The sequence below is a fragment of the Procambarus clarkii genome, chromosome 80, assembly GCF_040958095.1.
Source record: "Procambarus clarkii isolate CNS0578487 chromosome 80, FALCON_Pclarkii_2.0, whole genome shotgun sequence".
NCBI lineage: Eukaryota > Metazoa > Arthropoda > Malacostraca > Decapoda > Cambaridae > Procambarus > Procambarus clarkii.
In genome coordinates this window covers 12,716,595-12,738,685 of record NC_091229.1, presented here as the reverse complement: position 1 = coordinate 12,738,685, position 22,091 = coordinate 12,716,595, and the positions used below count along the sequence as shown (strand labels likewise).

At 46.1% G+C, this 22,091-nt stretch overlaps 1 protein-coding gene across 1 annotated transcript; it reads right to left on the bottom strand.

The window, feature by feature from the left end:
• Positions 1-19,435: 19,435 nt before the first annotated feature.
• LOC138357837 (mucin-22-like) lies at positions 19,436-20,428 on the bottom strand. Its single transcript, XM_069315012.1, has one exon. The coding sequence runs from the start codon at positions 20,426-20,428 to the stop codon at positions 19,436-19,438; it is 993 nt and encodes a 330-aa protein (XP_069171113.1).
• Between the last annotated feature and the right edge of the window lie 1,663 nt (positions 20,429-22,091).

Here is a 22,091-nt window from a genome sequence, read left to right as displayed (position 1 = left end):
CTGGTAATCTCAAACTCTTCCAGTGGTTCCTGGTTAGCTATTCCCTCTCTTACCTCTGGAATTTCTCCTTGCTCTAAGGTGAAGACCTCCTGGAATTTCTTATTCAATTCCTCACACACTTCCTTGTCATTTGTAGTGAATCCTTCCGCCCCTATCCTTAATTTCATAACCTGTTCCTTTACTGTTGTTTTTCTCCTGATGTGGCTATGCAACAATTTAGGCTGAGTCTTTGCCTTGCTTGCGATGTCATTTTCGTATTGTCTTTCTGCCTCTCTTCTCATCCTGACATATTCATTCCTGGCATTCTGGTATCTCTCTCTGCTCTCCAGTGTCCTGTTATTCCTATAGTTTCTCCATGCCCTTTTACTTTGCTGCTTAGCTAGCCTACATCTCTGATTAAACCATTGGTTTCCCATTTTCATTTCTCTGTTTTCCTTTTGGACTGGGACAAACTTGTTTGCTGCGTCCTTGCACTTCTGTGTGATGTAATCCATCATATCATGGGCCATCTTTCCCCTGAGCTCTGTTTCCCATGCTATATCTGTTAGGAATTTTCTTATCCCCTCATAGTTTCCCTTTCGGTATGCTAACCTTTTGGTTTCGGTATCCCTCCTCAAGTTCAATAACCCTTCTTCAATCTAGTACTCAAACACCAGTACACTGTGGTCGCTCATTCCTACTGGGTCCTCAAAACCGATTTTTCTTATGTCGGAGTCGTTCAGAGTGAAGACTAGGTCGAGTCTCGCTGGTTCATCATTGCCTCTCATCCTTGTGGGTTCTCCGACATGCTGGGTTAAAACGTTTCTTGTCACCACCTCCAATAGTTTGGTTCTCCGCGTATCCTCGCCTCCATGTGGTTCCTTGTTCTCCCAGTCAATCCTTCCGTGATTGAAGTCGCCCATGATGAGCAGGTGGGATCTATTTCTACAGGCAGCAGTGGCTGCCCTCTCAATTATAGTGTTAACTGCTATGTTGTTGTTTTCATACTCTTGACTGGGTCTTCTGTCATTTGGTAGAGGGTTGTATATTACTGCTACTACTGTTCTTGGTCCTCCCATTGTTATGGTGCCTGCTATGTAGTCTCTGAACTCCTCACAGCCCGGGATGGCCATCTCCTTAAAACTCCATTCCTTTCTCACGAGTAGGGCCACTCCGCCTCCTCCCCTACCTTCCCTCTCTTTTCTTATTGCTGTGTACTCCTGGGGAAACCCGCCATTCGTTATGATTCCAGAGAGTTTTGTTTCAGTGAGTCCGATTAAATCTGGGTTAACTTCTTGTGCTCTTTCCCTTAGTTCACTTGTCTTGCATGTGATCCCATCTATGTTTGAGTACATCACCCTGAAACTGACTCTCTTCTGCTTCTTCTCTGGGGGGACCTTTGGGATCTGGGGTGAGTGGGAGCTGGGGGGACCTGGCACGGGGAGATTGGTGGAGGAGGGAGGGCTTGGGGGGGGTGGGGGAGAGGGGGGTGGTGGGGGAGAGGGGGAGGGTACGGGTGGTGGGTAAGAGGGGGAGGGTTGGTGGGGGTGAGAGAGGGAGGGTTGGGGAAGCATTGGGGGAGGAGAGGCTTTGGGGGATAAGGGAGATGGGGGGGCTTGGGGGGGGAGAAAAGGGTGGAGGGCTTTGGGGGCGTGGGGGAAAAAGGAGGGCTGAGGTGGGTGAGGAAGAGGGGAGGGTTTAGGGGAGTGGGGGAGAGGGGAAGACTTAGGTGGGGTGGGGGAGAGAGGGGGTCTTAGGGGGGCGGAGGGGAAGGGAGGGCTTGGGGGTGGGGAGAGACGGGAAGGCATGTGGGAGAAGGGAGGGCTTGGGGGATGGGGGAGAAGGGAGGTCCTGGGGAGAGGGGTGAGTGGGAGGAGGGGGTGAGTGGGACGAGGGGGGTGGGTGGGGGGAGGGTGCCCTAGGTGGGTACTTAGTGGGGGCCTGACAGGGGATGGGGCAGGTTGGGTGTCTGTTGGGTAGAATGTGGGGGTGGTGCCCCAATCCCTGTGGCTGTTGCACTGTTTGAGGAGGGTTCTCCACTTCCCTCTGGGATTGTAGGGTTCTGGGTTGTAGTACTCTGAATCCTTTCTCTCTCCCTGCACTCCTTCCTCGCGTCTGCTGTTTGTATTCTCTCTTCCCTTGTCATATCCCTCTGCAAGAATACTTTTTTGAACTTCTCTACATTTGCTAGACAGCACTTCCTTGCTAACAGTTCCTCTTTCGTGATTTCGCTCATGAATACCACCTTTATCATTCGGTCCCTGTCTTTGTTGAACTTTCCAAGCCTGAACACCTTTTCAACATTTTGGATATCTTGAGATGATTTGGTCAGTTCCCTCCATCCTTACCTCTTTAAGGATCTCGGTAACTGCGTTTTTGTCCTTGTCTCTCCGCTCCTTTGGGCTGGTCCCTGTTTGCTCTTTAATGCCTGCTACTACTACAGCTCTTCTCTCTCTATCAGCCGGCTAGTACATCTAGCTGCTTCCTGAGAGGAAGCAACTTCCATGGCAACTTCCTTAACTGCAGACCTAGCCTCAGGGCTCTTTTTAAGCATTTCAGCAAATGAGATCTGGGTTGTGATGGTCCCCTCCACATTAGCATTCCCATCTCCCTGGGGAACGGTTTGTGTCTGGTATTGTGGAAGAGTCTCCTTTAGGCATCTTATCTCCTCCTTTGCTTTGAGGAGAGAGAGAGAGAGAGAGAGAGAGAGAGAGAGAGAGAGAGAGAGAGAGAGAGAGAGAGAGAGAGAGAGAGAGAGAGAGAGAGAGAGAGAGAGAGAGAGAGAGAAGAGAGAGAGAAGAGAGAGAGAGAGAGAGAGAGAGAGAGAGAGAGAGAGGGAGAGGGAGAGGGAGAGGGAGAGGGAGAGAGAGAGAGAGAGAGAGAGAGAGAGAGAGAGAGAGAGAGAGAGAGAGAGAGAGAGAGAGAGAGAGAGAGAGAGAGAGAGAGAGGGAGAGGGAGAGAGAGAGAGAGAGAGAGGGAGAGGGAGAGGGAGAGGGAGAGGGAGAGGGAGAGAGAGAGAGAGAGAGAGAGAGAGAGAGAGAGAGAGAGAGAGAGAGAGAGAGAGAGAGAGGGAGAGGGAGAGAGAGAGAGAGAGAAAGAGAGAGAGAGAGAGAGAGAGAGAGAGAGAGAGAGAGAGAGAGAGGGAGAGGGAGAGGGAGAGGGAGAGAGAGAGAGAGAGAGAGAGAGAGAGAGAGAGAGAGAGGGAGAGGGAGAGGGAGAGAGAGAGAGAGAGAGAGAGAGAGAGAGAGAGAGAGAGAGAGAGAGAGAGAGAGAGAGAGAGAGAGAGAGAGAGAGAGAGAGAGAGAGAGAGAGGGAGAGAGAGAGAGAGAGAGAGAGAGAGAGAGAGAGAGAGAGAGAGAGAGAGAGAGAGAGAGAGAGAGAGAGAGAGAGAGAGAGAGAGAGGGAGAGAGAGAGAGAGAGAGAGGAGAGGGAGAGGGAGAGGGAGAGGGAGAGGGAGAGAGAGAGAGAGAGAGAGAGAGAGAGAGAGAGAGAGAGAGAGAGAGAGAGAGAGAGAGAGAGAGAGAGAGAGAGAGAGAGAGAGAGAGAGAGAGGGAGAGGGAGAGGGAGAGGGAGAGGGAGAGGGAGAGAGAGAGAGAGGGAGAGAGAGAGAGAGAGAGAGAGAGAGAGAGAGAGAGAGAGAGAGAGAGAGAGAGAGAGAGAGAGAGAGAGAGAGAGAGATCCGTATATATATATCTGATATATAGAGATATATATGAGAGATATATATCTGTATATATCCCCAAAAAAGAATTGAGTCTCGATGAGGGTACAATGCCATGGCGTGGCCGCCTCTCTTTCAAGGTCTATAATCCAAACTAGCCTGATAAATATGGTGTAAAATTTTATATGTTGGCCGAAGGGACATCAGGATACATATATAAATTTGATGTGAATTAAATTAAATTTGAATTAAAAATTGGAAAAACGACAGTGGAAACCGTGATGGGGTTGATGGCACCCCTAGTCAACAAGGGTTATCATTTGTATATGGATAACTACAATAACTCAGTAAGCCTAACAGAAAAATTACGTGAAGTGGGTGTTTACACATGTGGCACACTTAGACTCCAACGTGGCGCCCCCAAGGATCTGCAACAACTGGTAAAGGGTAAAATGGCAACAGACACGACCCTACACATGCGTAAGGATAACACCTTTGTTATAGTTTGGAAGGACAAGCGCCCCGTCTCTGTCATCACCAATATCCACAATGCCGACACTACTGACGTACCGCGCACGAAACGCGTTCGCAAACGTGACGGGAGAACTGGAGTCGAAATTGTGAAAATGAACAAACCAAAGACCATAGTTGATTACAATAAGTTCATGAAAGGTGTTGATCATTTCGATCAAATGGTCAAGTATTATGAGTTTGCAAGAAAAACGCACAAATGAACCAAGAAGATCACTTTTTATTTTCTGCAAATGGCCCTGCACAATGCATACGCATTGTATAGCAACTACTCCACAGACACAAAAAAACTAACATTATTATAGTTTCACGCAATAGGAATAAAAGCCTTATTGGCGTGGAACATCGAGGACTGGCCAACAACAACAAGTATACCCCATGTTCCCGACATAGATGCCAACGTAGCTCCTCCTGCTGACGCTGCAGTTTCAACACCCGGGCCATCTGGTGCGAGGCGGCCTCTTTTCACCTCAACACCTCAAGCCCAGTCATCGACAACAAATTCTGAAATGGACATGGATGACATAGAACCACTAGACGTTACGGATATTACAGAAGATTCTGCTACAAGTGTAGTTGTTCCTGATGAAGACAATATTACTCCAGCTCATCCAAGAAATAGAAGAATTATCGATTCAGAACAACGTCTGAACTACAAGTTGACGCACGAAATCCTTACCTGCCTAAAAAAAGAAGATGCCGTGTTTGTTACAAGTCTGGCATAAGGAGGGACATGAGACTTGGATGTAAAACTTGTGATGTGGCACTGTGCGCTGTGCCTTGCTACACAAGGTACACAAGGTACCACAGAAGAAAGATATTTTGGGTAGAGAAAAAATAACCACCGGCAACAGCTTCACTCCACCTAAGAAACATCAGCTGAACAACTTCAGGATCTGAAGCCTGAAGATGGTGGAGTGAAGAAAAAATGCTCAACTGTTGATCTTCAATCAACATAGACACGGTAAGTACACCTATTTGGAATTTTTTATCATCCATAAGATATTATATTATATACGTATTGTAGAGAATTTATTCGCGAATTTTTTGGTACCAGAATGAATATTATATCACATAAACTTTTAACAAGAAAAGAAACAAGAAAAAAACACAAAGTATTTTGGGGGTGTGGCTCTGGGTGTGGCGGCCGTGTGGCAGTGGGTTCCCTTTAGCCGTTGATATTGCCAAGACGTGGGAAATATTTGTATGTGTTATGTATATGTCTGTGTAGGAAATCATTGCGATCATTGTCATACAAATAATAAAGTGTTTGAACAAGTATAAACATGAGAAACATCAAACGAACGAAAACATTGCGTTCGTTTTTGCCGCGAACGCATACTGAGCGACGTGGTTTTATATTTGGCGCTTCTCGTACACATGCTTTGTACAATTTTTATACCTTTCCTCTTATAGAAAATTTTATTGCGCACACATTGCTATAAAAAAGAAATACGTAAGTAAGTATGTACGTAAAAAGTAAGGTCAGGACACGTATAAATGTATAAACTGGGGCATATTCAATGATTTGTCTCCCATAGGTTGAAAAAAAGGTTACTTCTTCTTTATACAAGTTAGAAATGCGAACTTATTATCTTATGAACTTATGAACTTTGAACTTATTATCTAGAATTAGAACTAGGTCTAGTCGGCCTAGTCTAGTGTGAGTCGTGATTCCGTATTATGTCTTGATTCCGTTTGAGTCTTGATTCCGTGTGAGTCTTGATTCCGTTTGAGTCTTGATTCCGTGTGAGTCTTGATTCCGTTTGAGTCTTGATTCCGTGTGAGTCTTGATTCCGTTTGAGTCTTGATTCCGTGTGTGTCTTGAATCCGTGTGAGTCTTGATTCCGTGTGAGTCTTGATTCCGTTTGAGTCTTGATTCCGTTTGAGTCTTGATTCCGCGTTATGTCTTGATTCCGTTTGAGTCTCTATTCCGTTTGAGTCTTGATTCCGCGTTATGTCTTGATTCCGCGTTATGTCTTGATTCCGTGTGTGTCTTGATTCCGCGTTATGTCTTGATTCAATGCGTGTCTTGATTCCGTGTGTGTCTTGATTCCGCGTTATGTCTTGATTCAATGCGTGTCTTGATTCTGTCTTATGTCTTGATTCCGCGTTATGTCTTGATTCCGTGTGTGTCTTGATTCCGCGTTATGTCTTGATTCAATGCGTGTCTTGATTCAATGCGTGTCTTGATTCCGTTTGAGTCTTGATTCCGTGTGAGTCTTGATTCCGTGTGTGTCTTGATTCCGTGTTATGTCTTGATTCAATGCGTGTCTTGATTCCGTGTGTCTTGATTCCGTGTTGAGTCTTGATTCCGTTTGAGTCTTGATTCCGTGTGAGTCTTGATTCCGTGTGTGTCTTGATTCCGCTTGAGTCTTGATTCCGTGTGTGTCTTGATTCCGCTTGAGTCTTGATTCCGTGCGTTTCTTGATTCCGTGTGTGTCTTGATTCCCTGTGAGTCTTGATTCCGTGTGTGTCTTGATTCCGTGTGTGTCTTGATTCTCTGTGAGTCTTGATTCCGTGTGAGTCTTGATTCCGTGCGTTTCTTGATTCCGTGTGAGTCTTGATTCCGTGTGTGTCTTGATTCCCTGTGAGTCTTGATTCCGTGTGAGTCTTGATTCCGTGTGTGTCTTGATTCCGTGTGTGTCTTGATTCCCTGTGAGTCTTGATTCCGTGTGAGTCTTGATTCCGTGTGAGTCTTGATTCCGTGTGTGTCTTGATTCTCTGTGAGTCTTGATTCCGTGTGAGTCTTGATTCCCTGTGAGTCTTGATTCCGTGTGAGTCTTGATTCCGTGTGAGTCTTGATTCCGTGTGTGTCTTGATTCCCTGTGAGTCTTGATTCCGTGTGTGTCTTGATTCTCTGTGAGTCTTGATTCCGTGTGTGTCTTGATTCCCTGTGAGTCTTGATTCCGTGTGAGTCTTGATTCCGTGTGAGTCTTGATTCCGTGTGTGTCTTGATTCCCTGTGAGTCTTGATTCCGTGTGAGTCTTGATTCCGTGTGAGTCTTGATTCCGTGTGTGTCTTGATTCTCTGTGAGTCTTGATTCCGTGTGAGTCTTGATTCCGTGTGTGTCTTGATTCTCTGTGAGTCTTGATTCCGTGTGTGTCTTGATTCCGTGTGTTTCTTGATTCCGTTTGAGTCTTGATACCGTTTGAGTCTTGATTCCGTTTGTGTCTTGATTCCGTTTGAGTCTTGATACCGTTTGAGTCTTGATTCCGTTTGTGTCTTGATTCCGTTTGAGTCTTGATTCCGTTTGAGTCTTGATTCCGTTTGAGTCTTGATTCCGTTTGAGTCTTGATTCCGGTTGAGTCTTGATTCCGGTTGAGTCTTGATTCCGGTTGAGTCTTGATTCCGTTTGAGTCTTGATTCCGTGTGTGTCTTGATTCCGTGTGTGTCTTGATTCCGTGTTAGTCTTGATTCCGTGTGTGTCTTGATTCCGTGTGTGTCTTGATTCCGTATTTGTCCGTGTGTCATTATCCCTGTGGTTTTGAGTCCAGGATGCCATTTGTGTCCCCTCAAATTGCCTCCCTTATCTCCACCTTGGGATCGTGTCAGTGTCCGTGTGTGTCTTGAATCCGTGTGTCTTCATTCCGTGTGTGTCTTAATTCTTTGTGTGTCTTGATTCCGTGTGTGTCTTGATTCCGTGTGTGCCTTGATTCCGTGTGAGTCTTGATTCCGTATGTGTCCGTGTTCGTCAGAGTCTATGAGTGTCCGTGTCCGTCAGAGTCTATGAGTGTCCGTGTCATTATCCCTGGGGTTTTGAGTCCAGGATGCCATTTGTGTCCCCTCAAATTGCCTCCCTTATCTCTACCTTGGGATCGTGTCAGTGTCCATGTGTGTCTTGATTCCGTGTGTGTCTTAAGTCCGCGTGTCTTGAGTCCGTGTATGTCTTGAGTCCGTGATTGTGTCTTGATTCCGTGTATGTCTTGTATTCCGTATGTGTCCGTGTTCGTCAGAGTCTATGAGTGTCCGTGTCCGTCAGAGTCTATGAGTGTCCGTGTCATTATCCCTGGGGTTTTGAGTCCAGGATGCCATTTGTGTCCCCTCAAATTGCCTCCCTTATCTCTACCTTGGGATCGTGTCAGTGTCCATGTGTGTCTTGATTCCGTGTGTGTCTTAAGTCCGCGTGTCTTGAGTCCGTGTATGTCTTGAGTCCGTGATTGTGTCTTGATTCCGTGTTAGTCTTGATTCCGTGTGTGTCTTGATTCCGTGTGTGTCTTGATTCCGTATTTGTCCGTGTGTCATTATCCCTGTGGTTTTGAGTCCAGGATGCCATTTGTGTCCCCTCAAATTGCCTCCCTTATCTCCACCTTGGGATCGTGTCAGTGTCCGTGTGTGTCTTGAATCCGTGTGTCTTCATTCCGTGTGTGTCTTAATTCTTTGTGTGTCTTGATTCCGTGTGTGTCTTGATTCCGTGTGTGCCTTGATTCCGTGTGAGTCTTGATTCCGTATGTGTCCGTGTTCGTCAGAGTCTATGAGTGTCCGTGTCCGTCAGAGTCTATGAGTGTCCGTGTCATTATCCCTGGGGTTTTGAGTCCAGGATGCCATTTGTGTCCCCTCAAATTGCCTCCCTTATCTCTACCTTGGGATCGTGTCAGTGTCCATGTGTGTCTTGATTCCGTGTGTGTCTTAAGTCCGCGTGTCTTGAGTCCGTGTATGTCTTGAGTCCGTGATTGTGTCTTGATTCCGTGTATGTCTTGTATTCCGTATGTGTCCGTGTTCGTCAGAGTCTATGAGTGTCCGTGTCCGTCAGAGTCTATGAGTGTCCGTGTCATTATCCCTGGGGTTTTGAGTCCAGGATGCCATTTGTGTCCCCTCAAATTGCCTCCCTTATCTCTACCTTGGGATCGTGTCAGTGTCCATGTGTGTCTTGATTCCGTGTGTGTCTTAAGTCCGCGTGTCTTGAGTCCGTGTATGTCTTGAGTCCGTGATTGTGTCTTGATTCCGTGTATGTCTTGATTCCGCGTGTGTCTTGAGTCCGTGTGTGTCTTGATCCCGTGTGTGTCTTGAGTCCGCGTGTCTTGATCCTGTGTCTTGAGTCCGTGTGTCTTCTGAGGCCGTGTGCGTCTTGATTGTCCGGGTGTCTTTGGGGTTTTGGGTCCAGGAAGCTATTTGTGTCGACCCAAATTGCCTCCTTTTTCCCACCTGAAATCCAGGTGAATTGAAAGACCTGCCCGAGGTCAGTGGATCCAGGTATCCATCCGTGGGCCCCCGGATTTCATCCCTTCCCCACATTCCAAGGGGTTAGTCAGTCAATCTTCAGCTATCCAGAGAAACTATCGAAACTGATGCTCCTACAGGAGGGGACACACAGAGAAATCTGTGCCCTGTACTTGCAACCATTCCGACAGGCTCGAACGCAGGTCTATCTGGATTAAGAACATGTTCTATTCGACTAGGCCACGCTGGAGTTGCCTTTTGAATAAAATTTGGCACTTGTATTTATATCTCGCAGTAAGGTTAGTCAGTGTCTATTTATCAACATTTGCAATGATTGACGTGTGAAGTTGTGAGTTTGTGTTGACAGTTAGAAATACATGACAGCTTATTCGATGAGGTTGCAGTCCAGTGAGGCAGTTTCATGAATGAATATTGGAGAATTTAGACCAACTGACATGTGTGTGTGTGTGTGTGTGTGTGTGTGTACTCACCTATTTGTTCTCACTTATTTGTGCTTGCAGGATCGAGCATATACTCTTGGATCCCGCCTTTCCAGCTATCGGTTGTTTACAGCAATGAATCCTGTCCCATTTCCCTATCATACCTAGTTTTAAAAGTATGAATAGTATTTGCTTCCACAACCTGTTCCCCTAGTGCATTCCATTTTTCCGCTACTCTCACGCTAAAAGAAAACTTCCTAACTTCTCCGTGACTCATCTGAGTTTCCAGTTAACACCCATGCCCCCTCGTTCTGTTATTATTACGTGTGAACATTTCATCTATTTCCACTTTGTCAATTCCCCTGAGTATTTTATATGTCCCTATCATATCTCCTCTCTCCCTTCTTTTCTCTAGTGTCGTAAGGTTCAGTTCCTGCAGACGCTCTTCGACAGACGCTGTGTGTGTGTGTGTGTGTGTGTGTGTGTGTGTGTGTGTGTGTGTGTGTGTGTGTGTGTGTGTGTGTGTGTGTGTGTGTGTGTGTGTGTGTGTGTGTGTGTGTGTGTGTGTTTAAAGGTATGTATTAATTAATATTTAGTGTGGTGTGCGTCCAAATGAGTTTGTGAATCAAGCAATCCAATACCTAATATGTGCTAATTTAGGCCTCGTTTTGTATATATATATATATATATATATATATATATATATATATATATATATATATATATATATATATATATATATATATATATATATATATATATATATATATATATATGTATGTATAACTAGGGAATGAAAATCCGGTTTGTTTTATTCTAATTTTTTTTCTCCACAATAAATAGTACATATGCGAACGAACGGTTTGGCTGGGTAAGTATAGCGTTGTGGCGGCCATTTTCTCTGGTGGGCAGGGGGTGGGGGGAGGAGGGTGGTTTCTGGTAATTGTGGTATGAAGGTAGTTATGTTTGGGCCTCGGTTGGGGGGTTGGGTTTTGGTAGGGGGGGGGGCGCCGAGGGAGCAGCAGAGGGGGAATCAGGGGTCGGGGGACTGAATGGCATGGGGTTGCCAGTTTAGTGATTAAGATATTAATATGTGGAGATATCATATATCTGATGTTAGAATTAGACTATTGCGTCAGAGCTTGACATTGACGAAGCTTGTGTGAAGTTTACGACAATCTATATAAAATCCTAAAGTCTTTTGTGTATATACAAAGCAGAGCGCCACTTGGAATATTAGAGGAATAATGAAATAACTTCGCCTAACTTCAAAACATCTTGCTCGTTTTAAACTAAATTAAAAAAGAATCACTGACAAAAAATAATAGGTTTCGTTTCGACGTAAAGCAGAATACGTCTTTCATCTCTGTAAATGTTATAAGAAAACATTAATTAAGGAAGCTGCATAAGGTCTATTGGACCATAGGAGGCAGCTCTTATTTATGCCCAGCCAAACTCATTCACATATCCGTCTAAACCTGTCTTGCCTGAATCCCTATTACTGATAGTAGCCAAATTTAGGACTAAAATTCGCGAATTTATAATAAAAGTGCCAAATATGTTTTATTTAGCGATTGGTAAGTTTTTCTGAGTATATAGCCCAGTTTGTTTAAAAGTAGCCCAAACAATTGCAAACAGCGATATACATAACTGTTATTTTCAATTGGGCTGTAAGAAGCTAAGCTATAAGATTGCGCTATAAGAAGCTAAATTAAGCTACTTATAGCACAATCTGTCAACACCTGGTGTAACCCACGCTGACAATATTCAACTGATCCCACATCGATTATGTTATCCGGAAATATCGACACCGTCTTGTTGACTCGGCTCTGTCTCGGCTCTTGTTGACTCGGCTCTGTCTCTTGCTCTGTCTGGGCTCTTGCTGACTCGGCTCTGCCTCTTGCTCTGTCTGGGCTCTTGTTGACTCGGCTCTGTCTCCTGCTCTGTCTGGGCTCTTGTTGACTCGGCTCTGTCTCTGCTCTTGTTGACTCTGATACACAACCGACCCAACATGAACCTTAGTCCCAGGCTTTGTTGCTGTTGACTCTTCCCTCTTCTGAGATGGTTAGAAAGATGAGTAGGCGCATAGCTACATGGATGGATAGAAAGCTAGGTGGATAGACAGAAAGTTAGATTGATTATAGACTGACAGATAGACGGCTGCATAAGTGAATGGAGAGAACGATGGATGGATCGATGGATATATACTGATAGATGATGGACAGATGGATAAACATGGATATATATATATATATATATATATATATATATATATATATATATATGACTGAAAACTCACACCCCAGAAGTGACTCACTCACTAGAGTCACTTCTGGGGTGTGAGTTTTCAGTCGCATATAGTCCTGGGGACCATTCAGGCTTGTTTGCATATATATATATATATATATATATATATATATATATATATATATATATATATATATATATATATATATATATATATATATATATATATATATATATATATATATATATTAGTATATTTTGGTAGCAGTCTTTCCTGTAGACATATATTATTAAATATGACCATGCTGCGTCATCGGCAAAAAGGAAGTCGCGCAGACACCTCAGCCGAACCTTCGTCTTGGCTCTCAGTCTGGCGAGGTTAAAGAGCTTTCCATCCGACCTGGTCCGGAGGTAAATGCCTTCCGTGACAGATCCCAAGGCGTGCCGCAGCATAACTGCAAAGAAAATCCCGAATAGGGTTGGAGCCAGTACGCAGCCCTGCTTTACTCCACTTCGGATGTCAAAGGCGTCTGATGTTAGGCCATCAAAGACCACGGTGCCCCTCATGTTCTCATGAAAAGATCTGATGATGCTGAGGAGCCTGGGTGGGCATCCGATCTTGGGGAGGATCTTGAACAGGCCATCCCTGCTGACGAGGTCGAAGGCCTTCGTCAGATCTATGATGGCTACGAAGAGTGGCTGCTTCTGTTCCCTGCACTTCTCCTGCAGTTGTCTGAGGGAAAAGACCATGTCGATGGTGGACCTGCCAGCTCTGAATCCGCATTGTGATTCTGGATAGACTCTCTCTGCAAGTACTTGGAGCCTCTTCAACGTGACTCGAGCAAACAGCTTTCCGACAATACTGAGGAGGGAGATTCCACGGTAGTTGTTGCAGTCGCCCCTGTCACCTTTATTCTTATACAGCGTGACGATGTTAGCATCCCTCATGTCCTGTGGCACCTCTCTTTCTCCCCAGCAGAGGCAGAGAATTTCATGCAGCTCCATGAGCAGGCTACCTCTGCAGCACTTCAAGGTCACAGCAGGATTGTCATCTTTGCCAGGAGCTTTACCAGAAGCAAGGGAGTCTAGGGCATCGCTGAGTTCTTCCAGGATCGGTTCGCTGTCGAGCTCCATTAACAGAGGCAGACACTCAATGGCGCTCAGGGCATCTTCGGTGACCACATTGTCCCTGGTGTATAGCTCAGAGTAGTGCTCGACCCAGCGCTTCAGCTGCAGTGTCTGGTCCTGAATCACCTCGCCAGTGGGAGATTTCAGAGGAGCGGTCTTCCTCTGGATTGGGCCGAGGGCCTGCTTGATGCCGTCATACATTCCCCTTACATTGCCTGTATCCGTTGCAGTCTGTATCTGGGAGCAGAGCTGGAGCCAATAGTTGTTGGCACATCGCCTGGCGCTCTGCTGCACTTTGCAGCGGACGGCCCGAAGGATCTGTAAGTTGTGCTGACTTGGGCAGGCTTTGTAGGCTGCCAAGGCGTTTCTCTTCTCTTCGATGACAGGTGTCATCTCTTCCGAGTGAGCCTCGAACCAGTCTGCCGATCTGCTGGTCTTCTTGCCAAAGGTGGAAATGGCAGCGTTGAACACAGCGTCTCTGAAGTGCTCCCATCTTTTACAGGCAGTGACCCCAGCTGGGCCAGGGAGAGCTTCCTCGAGCACGCGTGCAAAATCTTCCACCTTGTCCTGGTTGCGGGTCTTGGTGGTGTCGATGCGAGGTCTGCCCACCTTTTTCGAGTGATGAATCTTCTTTGGTTGCATCTTGACCCTGCTACATACCAGGGAGTGGTCGGTGTCACAGACAGCACTCTGGTAGCTACGCGTAATCTTGACGCTGGGTAGACTTGCACGCCTGGTAAGAATCAGGTCAAGCTGGTGCCAGTGCTTGGATCTAGGGTGTCTCCAAGATACTCGGTGTTGAGGCTTTGTGCCGAAGAACGTGTTGGTGACACAAAGACCATGAAGGCAGCAGAGTTCTAGCAGACGTTGCCCGTTCTCATTCATCCTCCCTATGCCGAATTGACCCAGACCAGTGGGCCAAATGTTGTGCTCGGCACCCACTCTGGCGTTAAAGTCGCCGAGAATGAACAGTGGCTCCTTTACAGGGATTCTCGCTATGACTCTGTGAGGTCATCGTAGAATTTTTCCTTTGCCTCTGCTGGAGAAGTCAGGGTTGGTGCATATGCACTAATTACATTGACTGGTCCTGTTTGGAAGTGCAGTTGCAGAGACAGAATTCGTTTGGTTTCCCCCATCGGTGGCATAATGTGTCCCAACAGTGCATTCCTGACGGCAAATCCCACACCATGTTCTCTGGTCTCATCTGGATGTTTTCCTTGCCAGAAGAAAGAGAAGGTCCTCTCTCTCACAGATCCTGATCCTGGGAGCCTGGTTTCTTGGAGAGCAACAATATCCATCTGCAGCTTGCTCAGCTCCCTATCGATGGGGATAGTGTGACGTCTGTTATATGATTTGATGTTGGTATCATATCCATGAAAAATTCATTTGGGTTATCAATCTTTAGTGTGTTTAGTGGCTCGCTGAAAAAGGAGTCGTACTACTCCCTCAGTATCTCGCTCATTTCTTTGTTGTCATCGGTGAAAGTTCCATCTCCCTTTCACAGGGGGCCCGATACTAGATGTGGTTTTTTTTATCTTGATTTTGCATAGGAGAAAAAATATTTCGGATTTCTCTCTATTTCACTGATTGCCTTTTGCTCTCTTTGCCTCTCCTAGGTTTTGTATGATTCTTGTAGCTTGAGTTCAATTGTTTCTTTTTCTCTACCTAACCTTCTTCGCCGTTTTTGAGATAGGGTGCGACTCTCAAGTTGTTCCGCGATTCGTTTTCTTCGCCTATAGAGGGAACAGCGTTCCCGTTCCAATTTGCATCTCTTCTTCTCTTTTCTTAGGGGTATGCGGTTTGAACATATTTCTAGTGCTACTGAGCTTATTTTTTTCCAGGCACTGGTTCAGGTTTGCAGGTATCAGCTATAGTCATGGTAGAGTATATCAGGGGTAGTCATGGAAGAGTATAGCAGATATATCAGGAATAGATATGGTAGAGTATATTAGGTATACATCACGTATAGACATGGTAGAGTATATCAGGGGAAGACATGGTAGAGTATATCAGTTGGTAGACATAGAGGTAACAATACCCTAGCAGTGAACTATACTAATTTCAAGAGTATTACACACAAATTAGAGGATTCGTGCGTTCTTGTGTCTTGAGAGGTTATCTTGAGATGATTTTGTACACAAGGCTGACAATGGAGACAGGACAGGACCCCCTTCCCCTGGGCTACACTGTGTATAACGGCGTAACACTCAGACTTAACATTATTTACGTTCTCTTCAATAAAAATATATATTGTAGAGATAAACAGAAGAGGAAGATATCAATCACCAAGTGCTCATCTTATTAATGTTAATTAGAACCTGCGAGTGTATGAAAAATATAGATAGCAATTAGAATAATCATGTAAAGTAAATTAATTGTTGAGTAAAGCAGTAGAGACAACATGATAAAGTTGACTATCATGCTGAATGAAGATGTTACCTCAAGAGCATTTTAACAAACAATGGGTTAGAGCCGGAAACACGAAGCCATTGTCATACTCAATGTGTGGAGATCTGTGATAAATGGGTTCATCTGCCTGTGGGTGGTTGAGGTCAGGGTTGTGCAGCATCGTCCACAGGATCTCCTGCATCCACGTCGTCCCGGGCTTGGGCATCGTCATCACCACCACGTCGCTCGACCTGAACTGGATAAAGGTAAACCGGATAAAGGTAAACTGGGTGAAAGGAAATCGGGTAAAGATAACTTCCCAGTTGACCAGACCACACACTAAAAGGTGAAGGGACGACGACGTTTCGGTCCGTCCTGAACCATTCTCAAGTCTGTTGTGATGAGGGAGTTGCCGCAGGCAATAAAATAATGAAGAGAGATGTGAGGAGCAAGGCAGGTACGAACAGTAAGGTGTAGTAGAGGGGATAGTAGTAGGAATAAGAACTGCAGAAGGCCCATTGGCCCATACGAGGCAGCTCCTATTATAACCACCCAATGAGAAGGGGATAGTAATAGGAATAAGAAGAGGATGGGATAGCAAGGGAACGTAAGAAAAAAATGAACAGAAAAAAAGAGAGAAGAGAGAAAGAAAAGGAAAGAGAAAGAAAAGATAAATGGAGGGGTAAGCTTATGTTAGGTCACGTTTGTTAGAGAGATTAGAGCATTTGAGTATATACTGTGAAAGGCAAAAGTCAACAGCAACAAAGCCAGGACTCAAGTTCATGTTGGGTACGTTGTGTATTAGAGCCGATTTAACAAGACGGCGACTGTGTAGAGTAGAGGCAGGAAAGATTATTTTGGAGGAAGATCAATCAATAGGATGATTAGAATCCCTCACATGACAGAAGAGAGCATTGTTAGTGTCTGCAGACCTAACACTTCTCTTGTGTTCTTTAAGTCTGTCATTAAGTGTACGGCCAGTTTCGCCAAAGTATTGGAGAGGACAAGAAGAACAGGAAATAGACTAGACACCAGCAGCATTAGTAGCAGGAGGAGCAGTGTGAGCTAGATTGCTACGAAGTGTGTTAGTTTGTCGAAAGGCGAGCTTTATGTCAAGAGGAATTAGTAAAAGTTTTGAGTTCAGATATGAAGGGAAGGCATAGTACAGTGCTACTAGTGTTGGAAGCAGGTTTAGGATGAAAGAAATTTCGTTTAGCTTGAGAGTAGGCACAGTTGATGAAATGCAAAGGGTAACCAAGGCGAGAGAAGGATTTGTAGATAAAGTCAATTTCAGAATCAAGAAACTGAGGGTCGCTGATGCGTAGAGTGTGAAGGAAGAGAGACGAGGACACTTTTCTTAACAGAAGGAGGATGGTAGGAAAAGAAGTGAATGTACATGCCACTATGCATGGGTTTGCGGTAGACAGAAAAAGAGAACCCGGACACAGAGCTGTGAACGTGAACGTCAAGAAAAGGATGGAGGGAATTCGATTCCCATTCAACTTTGTAATGTATAGAAGGAGCCAGATTGTTAAGAGAGGCGAGGAAAGGCCGGAAAAGACTAAGGTCATGAGGCCATAAAGCACAAATGTCATCAACATAGCCAGAGAGAGGGACGAGTATCAATAGAAGGAAGAAGAACAGTTTCGAAGTATTCCATGTAGAAATTAGTAAGAACAGGGGAGAGAGGGGAACCCATAGCGACACCGAAAGTTTGAGTGTAATATTTACCGTTGAAAGAGAAAGAGTTAGAGTGCACACAGAGTCTAATGAGTTCGTGGAAAACGTCAGTAGGAAGCGGGAGAGGAAGAAGGCCCTCAGACGCCTTCTGTCTAAGGAAAGAGAGAACGTCATCGAGCGGAACATTAGTGAACAGAGAGTCGACATCAAGACTAAGCATCTTACAAGAGGGTTGCATGCGCAGTCTTTCTATGAAGTCCTGAGAGTGACGAAGGTGGGCAGGGGAAAAAGTGCCAAGGTAAGGTGTCAGGGTTTTAGCGAGCCAGGAGGCAAGAGGATAGCTGACAGAGCCCCGTGAAGAAATGATAGGACGAAGAGGAACACCAGGTTTATGAGTCTTAGGTTGACCATAGAAATAAGGAAGAGAAGGGCAGATGACACGGAGACGTTTAATGAGATCAAAGTCAGGAGGACAAAGATTAGAAAGCTGTCTTAGTTTGCGGTTAAAGGAAGTTTTGAGGTGATCCAAAGAGTTAGAAGTCAAAGGAGCATAAGTGCGTGAGTCAGTGAGCAAAACATCTGCTTTTCGGAGGTAGTCCTGACGGTCAAGGACAACCACAGAATTGCCTTTGTCGGAAGGAAGGATAAGAATAGAGTTGTTAGATTTCAGAGAGTCAAGGGCAAGTTGGAAGCGACGAGGATGGTAGTGATTTTTAGAAAACAAGCTGTCAAGAACGGGGATTTGGGCCCCTCTAAAGGCAGACAAGTCCGAAAGAATACTAGAGTTAGAATTGACAAACCTGTCAAAGGAACTAATGAGGTCAATGCCACAGAGTGGGCCAGGGGAAGTAGCAAAAGAAAGACCAAGGCCAAGAAGTTCTTGCTGGTGCTTAGAAAGAGGGTAGGATGAAAGATTGGTAACACAGTCAGAGAGAGAGTATTTAGCCCAAGGACTGCTGGAGATCAAGCATTGAAGTTTGTTGTGTAGTGTGGATGAGTGGCGGGAAGAGGAGACGTGAGTAGTGTCAAATGCAATTGGAAAAATGATATTGCATAGATCACTGGGAAGAGAAGAGGATAGAAAGCGTTGATGTTGACGAACAGCTAGAAAAGCCTCATCAACTTGCAAGGAGGTGGCATGAATAAGTTCTTGAAGAAGAAGGCGGGCATGTTCAGGGAAAGGAGATCCCGAAGTGTTGAACCGGAGAAAGTGAAATAAAGAAGGAGGGAGAAACTTGCTCAGCAAGATAGTCTCTAAGAAACCTGAGCTGGTTCTTTCGACGCTTGGCGGCAAGAAGGGAAGATTCAGAGGCGCGAAAAGGCTGTTTAATTAAAGGAAGGTAGAGCATCGAAGAAATTAAACAGAGTAGGACGCTTACGTGTGGTATCCATATGCAGGCGATGAGTCACAATAACGTGGCTAAAGTATGTTGACCAGACCACACACTAGAAGGTGAAGGGACGACGACGTTTCGGTCTGTCCTGGACCATTCTCAAGTCGATTGTGATGAGGAATTGATTGATTGATGAAGATTAAGCCACCCAAAAGGTGGCACGGGCATAAATAGCCCGTGGGTGGTGGCTCTTTTGAGCCATTACCAGTATCAAGAGCTGATACGGAAGATCTGTGGAGGTGCGACTGCATCCTGCGTGACGGGAGATGTCTCCCCCGTGATTAAATGTTCGAGAGATGAGGAAATAGATGCAGGCAATAAATAGGCACGAGAGAGGTGAGAAGCAAGGTAAGGTGTAGTAGTAGGTATAAGAACTGCAGAGGGCCTATTGGCCCATACGAGGCAGCTATTATAACCACCGAACGAGAAGGAGATAGTAATAGGAATAAGAAGAGGGTAGTAAGGGAACGTAAGAGAAAACAATGAACAGAAAAAAAGAGAGAAGAGAGAAAGAAAAGGAAAGAGAAATGTCAAGACTCACAAACCTTGAAACCCACTTCGGCTAATCAACAGCCGAACCCACACCCACATACAGACTGGCTAAACGACTCAACGGGTTGCTGACTCCTTACATACCTTGTGCTTTCAGCCTGAAGTCTCCCAAGGAATTTGTTGACCTACTGCGGGGTGCGCAGACCACAGGATAAGAGCCTCGTTGGATGTAGAGTCTCTATTTGATTCTAAAAGCAGCACTCACTGTTTCATCATGACCAGCAGCAGCACCGACTGTTTCCTCACCAGCAGCAGCAGCAGCACCGTGTGTTTAATCACCAACAGCAGCTGCACTGGGTGTTACCACCACCAGCAACTGCACCAGGTGTTTCATCATCACCAGCAGCAGCATCGGTTGCTTCATCAACAGCAGCAGCAACACAGACTGTTTCATCACCAGCAGCAGTAGCACTGGGTGTTTCATCACCATAAGCAGCAGCACCGGGTGTTTTATCACCAACAGCATCAGCACCGACTGTTTCATCACCAGCAGGCGCAGCACCGACTGTTTCATCACCAGCAGCAGCAGCACCGACTGTTTCATCACCACCACCAGCAACACCGACTGTTTCATCACCACCAGCAGCAGCAACACCGACTGTTTCATCAACAGCAGCAGCAACACCGACTGTTTCATCAACAGCAGCAGCTGCACCGGACGTTTCATCACCAGTATCAGCAGCACCACTGGGAGTTTCATCACCAACAGCAGCAGCAGCAGCAGCACCGAGTGTTTCATCACCACCAGCAGCGCAATCGACTGTTTCATCACCACAAGCAGCAGCACCGACTGTTTCATTAACAGCAGCAGTTGTACTGACTGTTTCATCCCCAGCAGCAGCTGCACCGGACGTTTCATCACCAGTATCAGCAGCACCACTGGGAGTTTCATCATCAACAGCAGCAGCAGCACCGGGTGTTTCATCACCACCAGCAGCGCAACCGACTGTTTCATCACCACCAGCAGCAGCACTGGGTGTTTCAACACCACCACCACCAGCACCGGTTATTTCATCAACAGTAGCAGCAGCACCGACTGTTTCATCACCACCATCAGCAGCAGCAGCAGCAGCACTGACTGTTTCTTCACCAGCAGGCGAAGCACCGGGTGTACTATCCCAAGCAGCAGCAGCACCGGGTGTACTATCCCAAGCAGCAGCAGTACCGGGTGTTTCACCACTACCAGCAGCAGCACCGGGTGTTTCATCACCAAGCAGCAGCAGCACCGGGTGTATTATCCCAAGCAGCAGCAGCACCGGGTGTTTCATCACCAAGCAGCAGCAGCACCGGGTGTATTATCCCAAGCAGCAGCAGTACCGGGGTGTTTCACAACTACCAGCTGCAGCACCGGGAGTTTCATCACCAAGCAGCAGCAGCACCGGGTGTATTATCCCAAGCAGCAGCAGCACCGGGTGTTTCATCACCAAGCAGCAGCAGCACCAGGTGTTTCATCACCAAGCAGCAGCAGCACCGGGTGTATTATCCCAAGCAGCAGCAGTACCGGGGTGTTTAACCACTACCAGCTGCAGCACCGGGTGTTTCATCACCAGCAGCACCAGCACCGGGTGTTTCACCACTATCAGCAGCAGCACCGGGTGTATTATCGCAAGCACCAGCAGCTCAACGTGTTTCATTACCAGCAGCAGCACCGACTGTTTCCTCGCCAGCAGCAGAAGCGCCCTGAGTTTCATCACCAACACCAGCTGCACATGATGTTTCATCAACAGTAACAGCTGCACCGGGCGTTTCATCAACAACAACAGCAGCCCCGACTGTTTCATCATCACCAGCAGGAGCACCGACAGTTTCCTCACTAGCAGCAGCAGCAGCACCGGGTGTAATCACCAGCAGCACAAGTTGTTTCATCAACAGCAGCAGTAACACCGACTGTTTCATCACCACCAGCAGCAGCACCGACTGTTTCCTCACCAGCAGCAGCACCAACTGTTTCATCACCAGCAGCAGCAGCACCAACTGTTTCATCACCAGCAGCAGCTGCACAGGGTGTTTCATCACCAGCAGCAGTAGCACCTGGTATTTCATCACCAGCAGCAGTAGCAGCAGCACCGGGAGTTTCATCACCAGCAGCAGGAGCACCGACTGTTTCATCAACAGCAGCAGCAGTACTGACTGTTTCGTCGTCAACAGCAGCAGAACCGACTTTTTCATATACAGCAACTGCAGTAAGACTGTTTCATCATAACCAGCAGCAGAAGCAGTACCGGGATTTTCATTACCAACAGAAGCAGCCCCGACTGTTTCATCACCACCAGCAGCAGCACCGGGTGTTTCATCACCACCAGCAGCAGCCCCGACTGTTTCATCACCACCAGCAGCAGCCCCGACTGTTTCATCACCACCAGCAGCATCACCGGGTGTTTCATCACCAGCAGGAGAGTCACCGACTGTTTCATCAACAGCAGCAGCATCACCGGGTGTTTCATCACGACCAGCAGCATCACCGGATGTTTCATTAACAGCATCAGCAGCAGCATCTGGTGCGGAAACCGACCTGTGAGATTTATATTTATTTAATTTATATGAATTTATATAGAATTTATATATACGATAATTTATATATTTCGATAGCAATTTGTATGATGTTTAGCGGACTGTATTTCTGCAATAATCTCCCAAATCGATCCTTACACATTAGGAGGGGGTTTATATTAAATTTTTATATATGCAGCCACTCTAAAAACTGTATTAAACTATTTATATTAGTTAATAAAATTGGAGTTGCCTTATCTTATTGTATGGTAGGCTTAGTCCACCAGGTATAACTAGGATGTAGACACCAAATTATCCTCGTGAGAGGCTAGCTTCCATCACCCAAGTAACTGATGTACCAAGATTAATTCTTCCTTCATCTTCTTGTTCCTGTTACAGGGCACTAGCTGTAAAGCTGGAATCCTAATACATGACAGCTGT

What these genes read in the sequence shown, in the direction of transcription:
- LOC138357837 (XM_069315012.1), bottom strand. Translation starts at nt 20,428, where the DNA reads ATGAAACACCCGGTGCTGCTGCTGCTTGGGATAATACACCCGGTGCTG.